This window comes from Phyllopteryx taeniolatus, chromosome 16 (assembly GCF_024500385.1).
Source record: "Phyllopteryx taeniolatus isolate TA_2022b chromosome 16, UOR_Ptae_1.2, whole genome shotgun sequence".
In the NCBI taxonomy this organism is placed as follows: Eukaryota; Metazoa; Chordata; class Actinopteri; order Syngnathiformes; family Syngnathidae; genus Phyllopteryx; species Phyllopteryx taeniolatus.
The window spans coordinates 19,586,299-19,598,916 of NC_084517.1; the positions used below are offsets into that span (position 1 = coordinate 19,586,299).

A 12,618-nucleotide genomic window follows, 5' to 3' on the forward strand; every position below is an offset into this window, starting at 1 on the left:
GGTCAATTAAAAATAAAGCCAAATTGATATTGGCAAAGGTGGTAAGCGTTCGATGTGTTCTCACAGGAGTGAAGTCAGAAGTCTTCATGAGACTACTTTTGAGGTACACGAGCGTTTCACGGCCATGGCGGCAATTCCTCTACATGTTCCATTCCGCAACTGTCGTGGATATGCTACGTAGTAGGTTACGGTCTCAAATATTTTTAGAATCGATTATCTCATTGATTAATTGCACAATCGTATAAAAAAAAATGTCTTATGCATTATTGAACAACAAAGTGCGCATGTGAGGTGCAGGTATTGTTGTCCACTTGGGTTCGCCGTCGTCACGTTCCAAACTGTAATATCTGTGACTATGAATGTGTGCGGCTTTAACAGGTGAGGCCTGGCCAGGTCATTGATGTGCTGGTGTGCTACAATATTTAGTTCCGCTTTGGAGTCGACACACTGCGCTTTGTGTCATCTCCTTTTTTGTAAGTGTGAAATGATCCCAAACTTTGGACGATCTCTTTCTTTTACGCACTCTTTCTTCCTGCCATTTTCATTTCAACACAGCGTGGTGCATGAGTCTGCGGCGACATTAGTCCGTGTGGAACAATGATCACTGCAAAGCTTTGAAGAAGTGATTTTGCCGCAACTATTTTTTGTAATCGAGATATTCAAGTTATTTGATTAATCGTTTCATCCCGACTAGATTTAGTTGTTGTTTTTTTTTTTTTTTTACCAAGCAAATTCCGTTTAAAAAAATGCTTTGTTCAAGGGATTTCGACCTTTCGATTTGGACCTGTTCAACCCAAACCAGGCCACATCTCTCGGTGTGCAGCCGGCTTGATGGTCAACAAAGGCCGACTTTTAAGGTGGAGCGAAGACAAGGTTTCTAATACGACTGCAGCATTTCTTCCCACCGCTTTTAAGACAACCGCGGTGGAAACAGACAGCACCGCAAGAGAGTGGACCTTCGTAACGTCCGAGCGATTTCAGTTATTGGATGTTGCTGGAGGGCCTCCCCCGGTGCACGAGGCCTATCTCTAACAGGCTTGTCCACCTATCACGGCTCCCTTATTTGCAAACCATGTCAGCGTTTATTACGCAACCGGCAGGGGCCGTAGCGGCGATTCCTCTCATATTTCATTCCTTTCATTTAAGATGAAACAGACGGGTGTTTTACACCGAGTTGATATAAGGGCAATTGTCTGCTCTCATCTGCGAATAATGTAATGCGAGGAGACAGATAGATTGCTATTTGATGGTTCTTAATAGAGTTATGAACAGTGAGTGATATATTGTTTCATACTTTGGGTGATTGTTCTTGTGTTTCCAAGACAAAGTGTTGGTAACGAGCGACGGTCGCGCTGCGAGCGGTGAGTTGCAAAGGCTCTTTTCGGCGAGGGAATGAGGCAAGGCTGATGACGTCAGGGAGCAAAAGGCCTGAGCATATTGTAACCACGGATGATATATGGAAGCTGTAATACCACGGGTTGTGCACGGTCGCCATTAAAAGCAACGCAGAGGACTAAATGGGACAGTAAAATGGAACCAACACTTCTTTATGTGTGTTACTCGCCAACGGACGTGCTATTGGCTGCTAGAAAACTGCAGTTGTTTGTGTACGTTCAAACTCAGCTTGTGGCAAACGTGAGTGACGTTATACATGCTGTGATCGTGAGATTACAATTTAAAGTAGTTGGAGTGCAAAAGAATTTTTTTAGGTGGTCCTTGGTGCGAAACGTTGAAGAACCACTAGATTGGGGAACGCTTTGGGAACCCTGACGTCAAGCCTATCGAACACCTTTGCGAATTTTGGCCTGGTCCTGGTTAAGTGACTGAAGAGCTCATCACACAGAAATCTCGTAGCGAGTCTTCCCAAAAGAGTGGAAACTGTGATAGGCTACGATAGCATGACAAAGAAAATGTTTTCTTCTATTTTTAAATGCTGTGATGGCTATTTGTTCCAATATTTCTGACTGCATAGCTCACCTATTGTCGATTACAAGACATTCATAATCAGGCCGGCTCACTTTCCACATGCCGATTCAAAAATTCAAAGGTGTATTTTTGTTCCGATCAGATGAAAAGTGAAGATAGCGTGACACTAATTTACCTCCTACGTTTGGAGACATTGACTCATGATAACCCCCCACCCACATGTCTGTTATACAGCACTTGCTTTTTTTTTTTTTGAATTAATTATTCAACTAATTATACCTCAAAGGGAAAATTCAACTTCCACTCTACTGTAATTATTTTTTTTTTTTTTGCACACTACACAGAGAACCAGATTTATTACACAGTGAACTTTGGGCAAGAGGTGGGGTACATCCTTAAGTGGTCGCCAGTCACTTGGAGAAACCCCCCCCCCCCCCCAAAAGAAACATTCCCACTCACATTCATGCCTAGAGGCAATTTCAAGTCTTCACTCAACCTGACTTGTTATCTTGTAGCATTGTGTGAGGACAACGGGTGCTGTGTGAATTAACCTACATTAAAAACAAGATGCGTCCTTCGGGGTTGATTTATTGCCCAGACACTGTGGCATCTGCTGAAGAGGAAATATGTTCTCTTGATCCATTGAAATGATTGCGGGAATTAGAAACGTACTCTCGGCTGGAGAGCGCAACAGACACTCGACACGGTGTACCTGTTGTATGATGATAAATTGCGCCGGTTCTTATTTATTTTAGACACTCAATATTCTATAATGGTGCATTGGGGAACTGTCCTGAACTGGTGGACTAGTGGTTAACATGTCTGTCTCACGGTTGAGAGTTCCCAGCATCAAATCTCGGCTTCAGTTTTGGTGTTGTCTATACGGTGGCATAAAGAAGATTCTGGCTTTTACAGACAGTGTGAACGGGGTTCTGTCATACCCCAGACCACTTTGGGGGCAGAAATTTGGGGCTTCGATGGACAAAAAGGGTTGAAAAATAACACATTAACACATTTGGCTCGGTTGGCGACCAGTCTAGGGTGCAACCCGCCGTTCACCCAAAGTCAGCTGGGATACATTCCAGCTCATCTGTGACCTTAAATGAGGACAAGCGCGATAGAAAACAAAGAGATGGATGGTTGTTTGTGAACCAGGGCAGGGCAAGTTATTTTTTTATGATGCAATTCATACCAGGCAATTCAAAGGCGAATAAATAAATGAAAAAAGGGTGTTTACAATAAAAGAACATTTAAGAGGCAATGGGGATTTCAAACAGGAGAGTAAAAATGTTTATTAAAATACATTCGGAAAAGTGGAGACATTATTAAATCAGTAATTCTTTAGAATACTGCAATAAGAAATAATGTTTTCAGCCCTGACTTAAAGAAAACTGACAGTTTGAGCAGACCTCAGGTATTCAGGAAGTTTGTTCCACAGCCGAGGAGCATAATGCTTTAACTATGCCGCTTCGTTTGGTTTGGTTCTAGTTCTGTGAACGCACGATAGACCTGAGGGGTCTGAATGCTTCGTCGGGAACTAATAAATCTTGTCTGTATTTTGACCCAAGACCATTCGCAGCTTTGTGGACCAGCAGTAAGATTTAAAATCTATCGCTTGACTCACAGGAAGCCAGTGGAGTGACGTAACGATTGGTGTGATACGGTCCTGATACGGATTCGTGTCGTTTTTAAGGACTCTGAAGGCCAGGGCATACCCCGCCTCTCACCCAAAGTCAACTGGGATAGGCTTCAGCACACCTGCCACCCTAATGAGGGCAAGCACCATAAAAAAAACAAAAAACTGTACACTAATGGCTTGAGATACCTGTGAATTTAGAATTGTCTTTTTTTTTCTTTTTTTATTTTGATACTAGCTGTCGATTGGATGATTTTTTGCTTTGACTTCTGTCGTGATTTGGCACTATATAAATAAAAATGAATGGAATTGAAGTTGCCAGCTCTGTATGGCGGCAGGTGACTCGACTCACTTCACAACAAGCAGCAGTGGGCAGGTAACACTATTAAATATTCTTCTAAAAAGAGGCTTCGAGCTGTTAATTGCCACTCTCAGCTAAAGGTTACTGTCAAACTAAATGACAATTACACGTTGTGTATTTAAAACAACTACTAATATGACTGCCGTACTGAGAAGCCGGAGTGAGGAGCTCTCTCTACTACAGTCTAGTCGAATGTGTGTCTTATACTGCCCCCTGGTGGCCACCAGAATGATCAGCACAACCTCAAAAATGCTTATTAGGGGTTTATCCACGATTATTCAAGAATTTGGGGAGTTAAAAAATAAAGAAACTTTTTTTTCAACGCAATTATATCGGGCGTCGATTATCCGTGGATCTTCGCGCTTCGTGGTCCGGCCCAGTCCCTACACCACCGCAATAGCAATAGCATTCACTTCAATGGGGAAAGATGATTTCATATATGTAGCATCAGGGATCACTGTAATAGCAAGTAGTAATACAATATCAGCATTTCTCAGTTTATTTCCATCCAAACCATGCAGATTTTTTTATTTATTTTTTTATCCCTGAATGAAAGTATTAAGGGCACCTGCGGAGCGTTTTAAGATCTCGGGGATTTATTAGGCGATTATGAAAGTGTTCAAATCAATCCCCTGCTAGCGGCGTGAGTAACATTTTGCTCTCTCCTCATGAGGACTCATTGTCAAGCATTTCTTTGTATCCAGGACTACTTTTTCTTTGTTATGCCACATCATGCCCCACGTATGTGGGTCAGGGACAAGCCGTTGTGTCAATTATTTCACCACAGCAGTCTTGGCTCTTTCGAAAAGTTATTAGAGCATGCAGGTGCAGAAGTGTCATTTATTTGCCTCTCGTCCTCAATTTGTTCTTCAGTCTTTTCTCTTTGCTTTTGTAAACAGTGTCCTCCTTTTTCAAGATGACGGCGTACAGAATGCGGAGTAATAACTTTTCATTGCTTTATGGCGATCAGCATTTTCAACTGCAGGGGCATATTTCTTGTAACAAATGAAAACGGCGTCACCGGGAGTGGATTAGCAGTCGAGTATTTCCATTTCTGCCGTCTCCTTTCAGAGGCGTAATTATCATGAGTCTTCCTGCTTGTCCTTGTCCGATCTCAGAAGTAAAGCATCCGCCGCTCTTCACACTTGCCAACAAACGGCGTCTTGCAGCCAAATATTATTAATCCATTTTAATAGATTTTGAAAAATGGTCGGACGTTTACAGCCTATCACCTTGAAAGGCACTTTTTGTTTTGTAGGATTACAAACAACGGATGATGTTCCCCTGCAATTTTGCGTTTCGCTGTTGGCGCCCCCTGCTATATCGCAATCGTTGTTTTTTTTTAACTTAGTCTGATGCCCTCCCATGTGGGAAAGGAGAGCCACAAACAGTGAGCACTTTCACGCAGAAGCTGCTGCCGGCCACAGCTCTCACGCACAATCGCACGCAGACTCGCCGATGTCACAGCTATCCCCAGCAGGCCCCGCCTCTTTAAAGGCAAGTTCTCGGACAAAATACAGAACAGTATTTTCAATATATTGAACGATTGCAATTCTCTATGTGTGTGTGTGTGTGTTCTAACATAAACTCTTGAAGTGTGTCATGTGAGGGGCGAAACAGTGGGGAAAAAAATGGTTTCTGGATACAACGCATGTTCACCTAACGCGGGTGGGTCTGGAACGTAACCCCCACGATAAGCGGTGGTTCACTGTAAACCAGGCGTGTCAAACTCATTTTTGTCACGGGCCACATTGTAGTTATGGCTTCCCTCGGAGGGCCGTTATGACTGTGAACCCATATAAAATATTGTCTCATATCATAGCGTATTAACAACAAATTGATGGATAACTAGTTTTAAAATCAGAAGCCAATAAAACAACTATTATTACATTTACATTAATTCACCTTTTTGATGAATGCTACAATGCAGGATTTAGGTATTTCTGAAAGCAGGATTGTTTCGCCATGATTTTGAACGTTTTTCAAAGTCCATGCTGTGACTTCTGAGTTCTATTCTATAAATAAATCAGGGTGTGAGCACTGACCTCCACACGCTCATACGAAAGACTACTATTGCTGGCTTAAGCGTGGAGGTTGATGGGAGTCGCCGAGTGTGCTCGCGGCACTTCTTTTGTCTCGCTGTCATGTGATTAAAGGCCCGGTGCTGTGTCATTATTGGCCCGCTGGCATAGGTGGAAGCCAAAGTTTCAAACTGTCATTCTCTCTTACACCATCCTGCGCAAACACAGTTACCTCATGGACTGTCTGTCTGACAGGTACATATGAAGTATTGTTGATTATTACTGTATAATAATATACTGTATTGGTATGGCTGGTCGGCTGGGTTTTGTTTACTCTTACATTGCTGTTCACCGGCGATTTAAATCTTGAATCACAACATAACCAGTGGTCAATGGTTCGCACAGTTCGGTCGGTTTTCGGCTGCTTCGCGCGGTATGCGACGGGGTGTGGAAAACTACCTGTAATTATTACAAACCTTTATTAGTAATGCCTTACGTTATGGCATTTTAGAAACAACAACAAAAACAACAGATTTGACTTTGCTTTTGTTTCTGTAACAGTTGTGTTTCGGACTTGCTGTTCAGTCAGCATAAGCACGGTGATATCAGATGCGGGTCACTTGAAAGTTGAAAGACAAAACAAATCGGTAACGGAACGAAATCCGAAAGGGGCATGAAGACCTGCAGTGGAAAATGCCATTTCAAGCCACCATTCCTTTTTCCCAGCTCCTGTTTTTGCTTCACAAAGACCATCTCAGTCACACGCTGAGAAGGAATCCATTTGATAAACTCGGATGGACAGGATGAGGAGTGAGCGCGCGGCCGGAAAAGGCCAGTCTGGACATTTTAGAGACAAACAATAACAGCGGCCACACTGAAATGGTTCTGACGCCCCGCCGAGGAGCCACAATGGCTTACGTGACGTGGACAAAACTATTGAGACACACATTCATCAACGATGAATGGAAATAAAAAAACATTTTGGACAATTTTCTGCTTGCAACTTAATTTGAAGAGTTTGGGGAAAGCCTTTTTCTGTTCCCAGTGCCCAATGCTTATGTCCATTAAGGTGTGAAGGACACACTCCAGTCAGTATCAGGTGAACATTTTTTTTTTTTTTTTTTTTTTACTTTAACCTTATCAGGATGGACACAAAGCTATTGTAATATCCCTTCAAGACTTATCAGGATTCCGTATTCTTCATGTTTACTCGAGGGAAAAGACCGCAGCGTAAAGAAAGGCACATGAGCCTCGTCCCTTGGGATGTTATCAAAAGCTCTCCTGACATCATTTGAATAGGCTTCTTGGATTTTTGGTGAATGAACGACCTCATGCATTGAACAGTGCTCATGTGAGCTCATAGGGTATACAGATAGAAATGCTTTTGCTTTTGAGTAAACATACCTCAATAGGAGCTCTTTGGGAAGTGAGGGCAGATCTGAAATAAAAGCGATGAAGGAATCGATCAATTTACTAATGTGTTCAATGAGCATCAGACCCATTCCCTGATATTTAACAGCCATCTCTTTTGCCTGAATATTAGGAAAATATCGTACCCGCGTTGGACACTTCATTAGGTACACCTGCACAGTCTGCTATTACTAAGTTGCTTTGAAAATTCTGCCGCTACAAATGTTCATTTTTGAATGACACTTTCAAAGTAATAAATTTCCTGCGGACTACTTGTTTCTTGTTTCTGAGGCTGTCACTCCCCGTCTTTCATTTCCATTGGATGCATTTTTCAAAGCATGTATAACATGTTTGCAAAGAGAACTGATGATCACTTTGTCACGACGCGATATCGACTGTGTGATTGCTCTGCGCATCGATTAGCTCAGGCTGGTAACCACACGAATCCCGCTAACGCTATCGTGGTCGCTATGCAAATATACCCCATGTCCTCTCATATCTGCAGCACCCAGTCGCATTCTAATCAGAAGGTGCAATTACACCCACGCGGGCCTTTGGGATCCTTCACATGTGCGAAAAGTGATTTTGTCAACAGGCGGCTTATGGAGGGTGGGGCGGGTGTGGGTTGGCATCAACAGGTTTGGACCCCATGGCTGAGCGCCCTTCACAAGTATGTTTGCTCACATCTGCTCGTGTATGAGGGGAGCGGGAGGCGAGCCATCTTTGCGTTGCCGTGGCAACTACAGGGAAGCTTGCACCTCCTTCGTCCTAAAAGTGTGTTTGTGTGTGTGTGTGACCGGGACGAGGGTCACAGCAGAACCCCCACGCTCGCCAATGGTGTTGCGACTGTTAAGCCCGGTCTGGCCTCTTGCATCCACCCCCCCCCCCCCCCCCCCCTCCCACAACCTGAGTCATTAAACTCCCAAAAGACAGATGAAAGGAGACTGAGCGGTCAAAGAGGAAATACGGTCACCTCCATCCAGTCCGAGTCGGACAGGGCCTCTTTGTTGTTTTCCATCGCGTCTCTGCGTGAGCGCTGTAATAATCCTAATAACCCACACGCGTGCAGGCGGGTAGTTTTGCGCACACGTCGCTCTCGCCAGAAGGGTGCCGGCATGGAAAAGGGGCGGGAAAAAAAAGTAGCAATTATGGTCTCTCATGTTGAGCAGTCACATCAGAGGCAAGTCATTTGTTGCTCGATATTCAATCAGCGTGGCTAACGAGAGCAAAAGAGGATGACTGGGCTCTACTGGAGCGCCATTTCCTCCTAAAAGCCATTACTGACTCTTCTTCTAATACTTGATATGCTTAAATAATTATCACCCCTTTTTATCTGCAATTTGATTTGTTTTCCCTCACAGTCCAGCTCACAGTCTATTTCCTCTCTAGACATTTTTGTCCACCATCTGCTTCAGGGTGCAAGTGGAGTTCTACGTGAACGAGAACACGTTCAAGGAGCGCCTCAAGCTGTTCTTCATCAAAAACCAAAGATCCAGTGAGTTGCCCCCCCCTCAGCGTGTTGGCTGCCTTTCATCAGCTGCCTCAATTTGCCTTTTGGTTCTCCATGAGTGACTCCGGTTGATGTAACATGTGGTGTGCATCAGCGCTCTCTCACTTGTCAGTATGTTTTCATTCAACCTGTTTGCGACGAGTGAACAACAAGCAGCTGAGGCGACGGTGTTTAAACTCAGTAGCCACAACAGTAGGTACACCTTGAGCCATCTTAGCGCCTCTATTCAAAATGTTACAGAAAGGAGCCCCAACAAAATCTCAACCCACAAATGCTCATGTGAGCCTCTGTAAAGTACTTTGGGCACCATTTAGACTAATTTTGTGAGAGAAAAATAAATACAAAATCAATGATCATTAGAACTCAGTAGAAGACTTGAAATAAGCTGAAACATGCGTGTAAAAGTGCAAATAACTTTAGTGGTCCATAAATATTGAGCTTGGTCCCGCAAGTAGTGGGATTTCATACATAAAGTAAATAAAGCATTTTAATCAGTAGAAACCTGACAGAAATGGATAGAATTATGTTTTAATATTGTATTATATTAATGGTTGTGGTTAATTTGCAGTTACTAATTTGATTTCAGTGTCATTTTGGCAATGTCTAGTACATATTTTGGGAATTCAACACAATTATCTAAAGGGTGGTACTGTAGTAATCGTCTACGTTTGGGGGGGGCAAAATCAATTATCATTGGAATTTAGTATTATCTCATAATATAAAAGTAATACACTAAGAATCTCACACCATAAGTTGTACAAATGCTAATGAAAGTGTAAAATTAGCAGTCGCTTCGGTCAATAATAAGCTTGTTCCAACCTGAATTAGAAGAATTTCACACAAAACTTAAAAAAATTAGTAGCAAGATGACAAAAAACTGTGCAGTAAATTTCTTTTTTTATATATATATATAATTTTAGCACTGAATACACTTTAGTAGTATTAGCCATTGGGAATTCAACTTTTCACATATATTTTTACTTTTGTGACATTTAAAAAAAAGAAAAAAAATCAACTAACATTCAATGTCATATGTGTATTTCCTAAATTTCAAAGTGTTCATTCTTATCGTCAATTTTCATGCTTTTCTGTATCATACAGAGGCCTACCTTAAAATATGGTTCCTCGCCATAAAGAGTTAACACAGACTGAAGCAAGCCTCCAATCTTTCCATTTGCAGGTTTACGAGTGCGAATGTTTAACTTTGCGCTCAAAGTGCTGAGCTGCCTCCTCTACATCGTCAGAGTGCTTCTGGACAACCTGCAAGAGCGGAGGCCCGACTGGTGAGAACCACACAACACGGCGCGGCATGGTACATTCGAGCGGGACCTGGGAGAGGAACCCGACAGGAAATGACCGCTTTCTTTTGTCCCCGCCCCGCAGCATGAGTGGATCGAACTCCACCAAACAGAACGCATCCTCCCGCCAATGGAGCGAGTTTGACTGGTAAGTGTGCGGCGCGTCTTTAAATTACAAGTGATGGCCCCTCGGCCCGGCCCCTCGACGGTCGGAAGCGTTGTATAACGCGATCAATGCGACTTCACTTTACTGATGCGACGCACATGCTCATATTGAACATTCCAGATCCGCATTCATTTATCACAATCCGGCCGTATGGATTAGTTGTCAGTTTAATATATATCTAGTGCCTGTGAAGCCTAATCAACAGCGATCTAGTGGAGATAAAGCAGGTAATATACAGCATTGGGGGGGGGGGGGGGGGGGGGCAAAACAGGAAGTAGCGGAAGACAGGCCCCCGGAAGACCACGGCGTGTCTCCAGCCCGGGGACCTATTGATCTAATTGGTGGCCAGTGACGCTGGCTAAGCTCCGGCTCCAAATGAATAAGGAGGCTGACAGAGCGAGCTCAGGCGAGGGCTGCTGCCGCCTCCAGCGCCAGGCGGGGGGGGGGGGGCTTCTTTTTCTCACAATAAGGCTGTAAATTTCCATTTGACTGTGTGAATATCACTTTTCGCCTACAATATGAGAACATGAGCTGTTGATGGTGCTAGGAAAAATGAAAATATCTTCAGCCAAAGTAGCGGTGAGTGTTCTCATCCAAATTTTGGAGAAAGCCATAGGTAATAGTAATGCAATGTAAATAGTGCAAAGCTGGAGGAAAAACTTTTTTTTTTTTACACCAAAACAAATATACTGTAATTCATAGAAAAGTTGACGATAACAATCTTGAAAAAAGCCCGAGAAAACTTGGAGCCTGTTCAAACCACAGTTTAGTAGGATTGTATACAAAAACTAAGACTAAAACAGAGGTCAAAATAAACTGGGGAAAAGGGGACAACAATTTTGAAAAAGAATATAATATATATAATGTAAATTATTTAGAGGTCATTTACAGTATGTCAGTACTGACTAAGTTTTCACCAGAATTTAGGAGAATTTTATACAAAAACAATGCAATGTAATGAGCAGAAAATTCACGAAACATGACCACAAAACTAGGGGAAATGTGTGGAAAATGTTTGAAAATGTAATAAATCTACCCTAAAAAGTTTGAAAAAAAGCTGACAAAAAACCTGGCTAAGCAAAATCATTTAGTGTCATGAGTGACCGTGTTCTGACGTTATGTGCTGAAATTACTAGAAAGGTCATGCGAAAAAAAACTAGCTGGGAAAGCTGAAATTAAAAAATAAAATAAATATGTATATATAAATATTGCATCTACTTTAGCAGCCACTTGAAAACAGTCGGGATGCCCAGTATTAAGCATGCTCTTACCTGAACTAAGCAGGATTTACAGACAAAAAGTGGCGCACTAGTAGGAGTAAATATGTATCTGAGAAAAAATAATAATAAAAAAAAAAACATATATATATATCGATGCAAATTAGCTGTCCTTTGTACCTATTGCCACTATTTTCTGATAGGATTTAATACGTTTTGATATGGAAAGTAATGCACTCTAATTAGTAGAAAGCTCACAAAAATGTTTGTTATATTTGATTTTTTTTGGGGTGCATCACTGACAGGGTTTGTACCGGCACAGTAACACTCCCATTGTTGGTAAATTGCCCAATTATGAGCATACACGCACGCATGCACACCCACTTCCATTAACCAAGAAATAGCTTGGCCAGTGTCAGAAGTGGGCTGCATCCAGTTTACCACTTAAACATGGACAGTCATGCAACGTTTTGAGCATGGCTGCTAATTGTTGTCGCTTTTCGATCTCTAATATCTATTACCACATATTTCATTCATGAGTGCTTATGTGCAGTATTTCATGTAGTCTGTATTTGAAAATAAAATCACAAATCACATTTTTGGTACACGTTCGTACAAAATTGCTGTACCTGTGCTCCCTTGTCCTGTCATGTCATGTCCTTCCACTCTGCAGGAAGCTGATCATCTGGGTGGATAGACCTCTACCGCTGTGGGCCCTGCAGGTCAGACGCAATAGATGACTTGTGTGTTGTAAACATGCCTCCAACAAGGCATATATATTTTCCATGTGTGCTTTCCTCTTACAGGTTATGTGTTATTCCCTCATTTCCTTTGCATACGTCTAATGATGCGAGTAAAGGCGCGCAAATGGACATAAAAGTGGACACGATCACGGAGCTCTTCGCTCACACGGGCTTCTTCTCTCTGTAGCTCAATCATCAGCACGCCCACTGATGCCACCCACGCTCCTCTTACATCTGCCATGCCTAATTTCTCTCTCTCAGACTGTCTCAACTCCCTGTCTGTTCGCTCTCTCTTTCTTTAATGCCAGTGCTTCCTCTCTCTCTCTCTCT

At 42.6% G+C, this 12,618-nt stretch overlaps 1 protein-coding gene and 1 long non-coding RNA gene across 8 annotated transcripts in view; one reads left to right on the forward strand and one right to left on the reverse strand.

Annotated features, from left to right (window-relative positions):
• Positions 1–12,618, forward strand: part of kcnt2b (potassium sodium-activated channel subfamily T member 2b) — a 40,454-nt gene that overhangs the window by 5,217 nt on the left and 22,619 nt on the right. For both annotated transcript variants that reach the window (XM_061748879.1, XM_061748878.1), the window contains exons 2-5: positions 8,770–8,849; positions 10,045–10,147; positions 10,248–10,310; positions 12,219–12,267. In XM_061748879.1, the coding sequence (XP_061604863.1) occupies positions 8,770–8,849; positions 10,045–10,147; positions 10,248–10,310; positions 12,219–12,267 (295 nt within the window). The remainder of the gene's footprint in view (positions 1–8,769; positions 8,850–10,044; positions 10,148–10,247; positions 10,311–12,218; positions 12,268–12,618) is intronic.
• The window catches only part of LOC133465793 (uncharacterized), a 33,079-nt gene that overhangs the window by 1,707 nt on the left and 18,754 nt on the right, over positions 1–12,618 (reverse strand). For 5 of the 6 annotated variants that reach the window (XR_009784755.1, XR_009784757.1, XR_009784754.1 and 2 more), the window contains 3 exons: positions 12,175–12,261; positions 8,328–10,124; positions 7,349–7,382 (listed from right to left, as the gene is read on the reverse strand). This is a non-coding gene — a long non-coding RNA (uncharacterized LOC133465793). The remainder of the gene's footprint in view (positions 1–7,348; positions 7,383–8,327; positions 10,125–12,174; positions 12,262–12,618) is intronic. The other variant, XR_009784758.1, reaches the window with a different exon arrangement.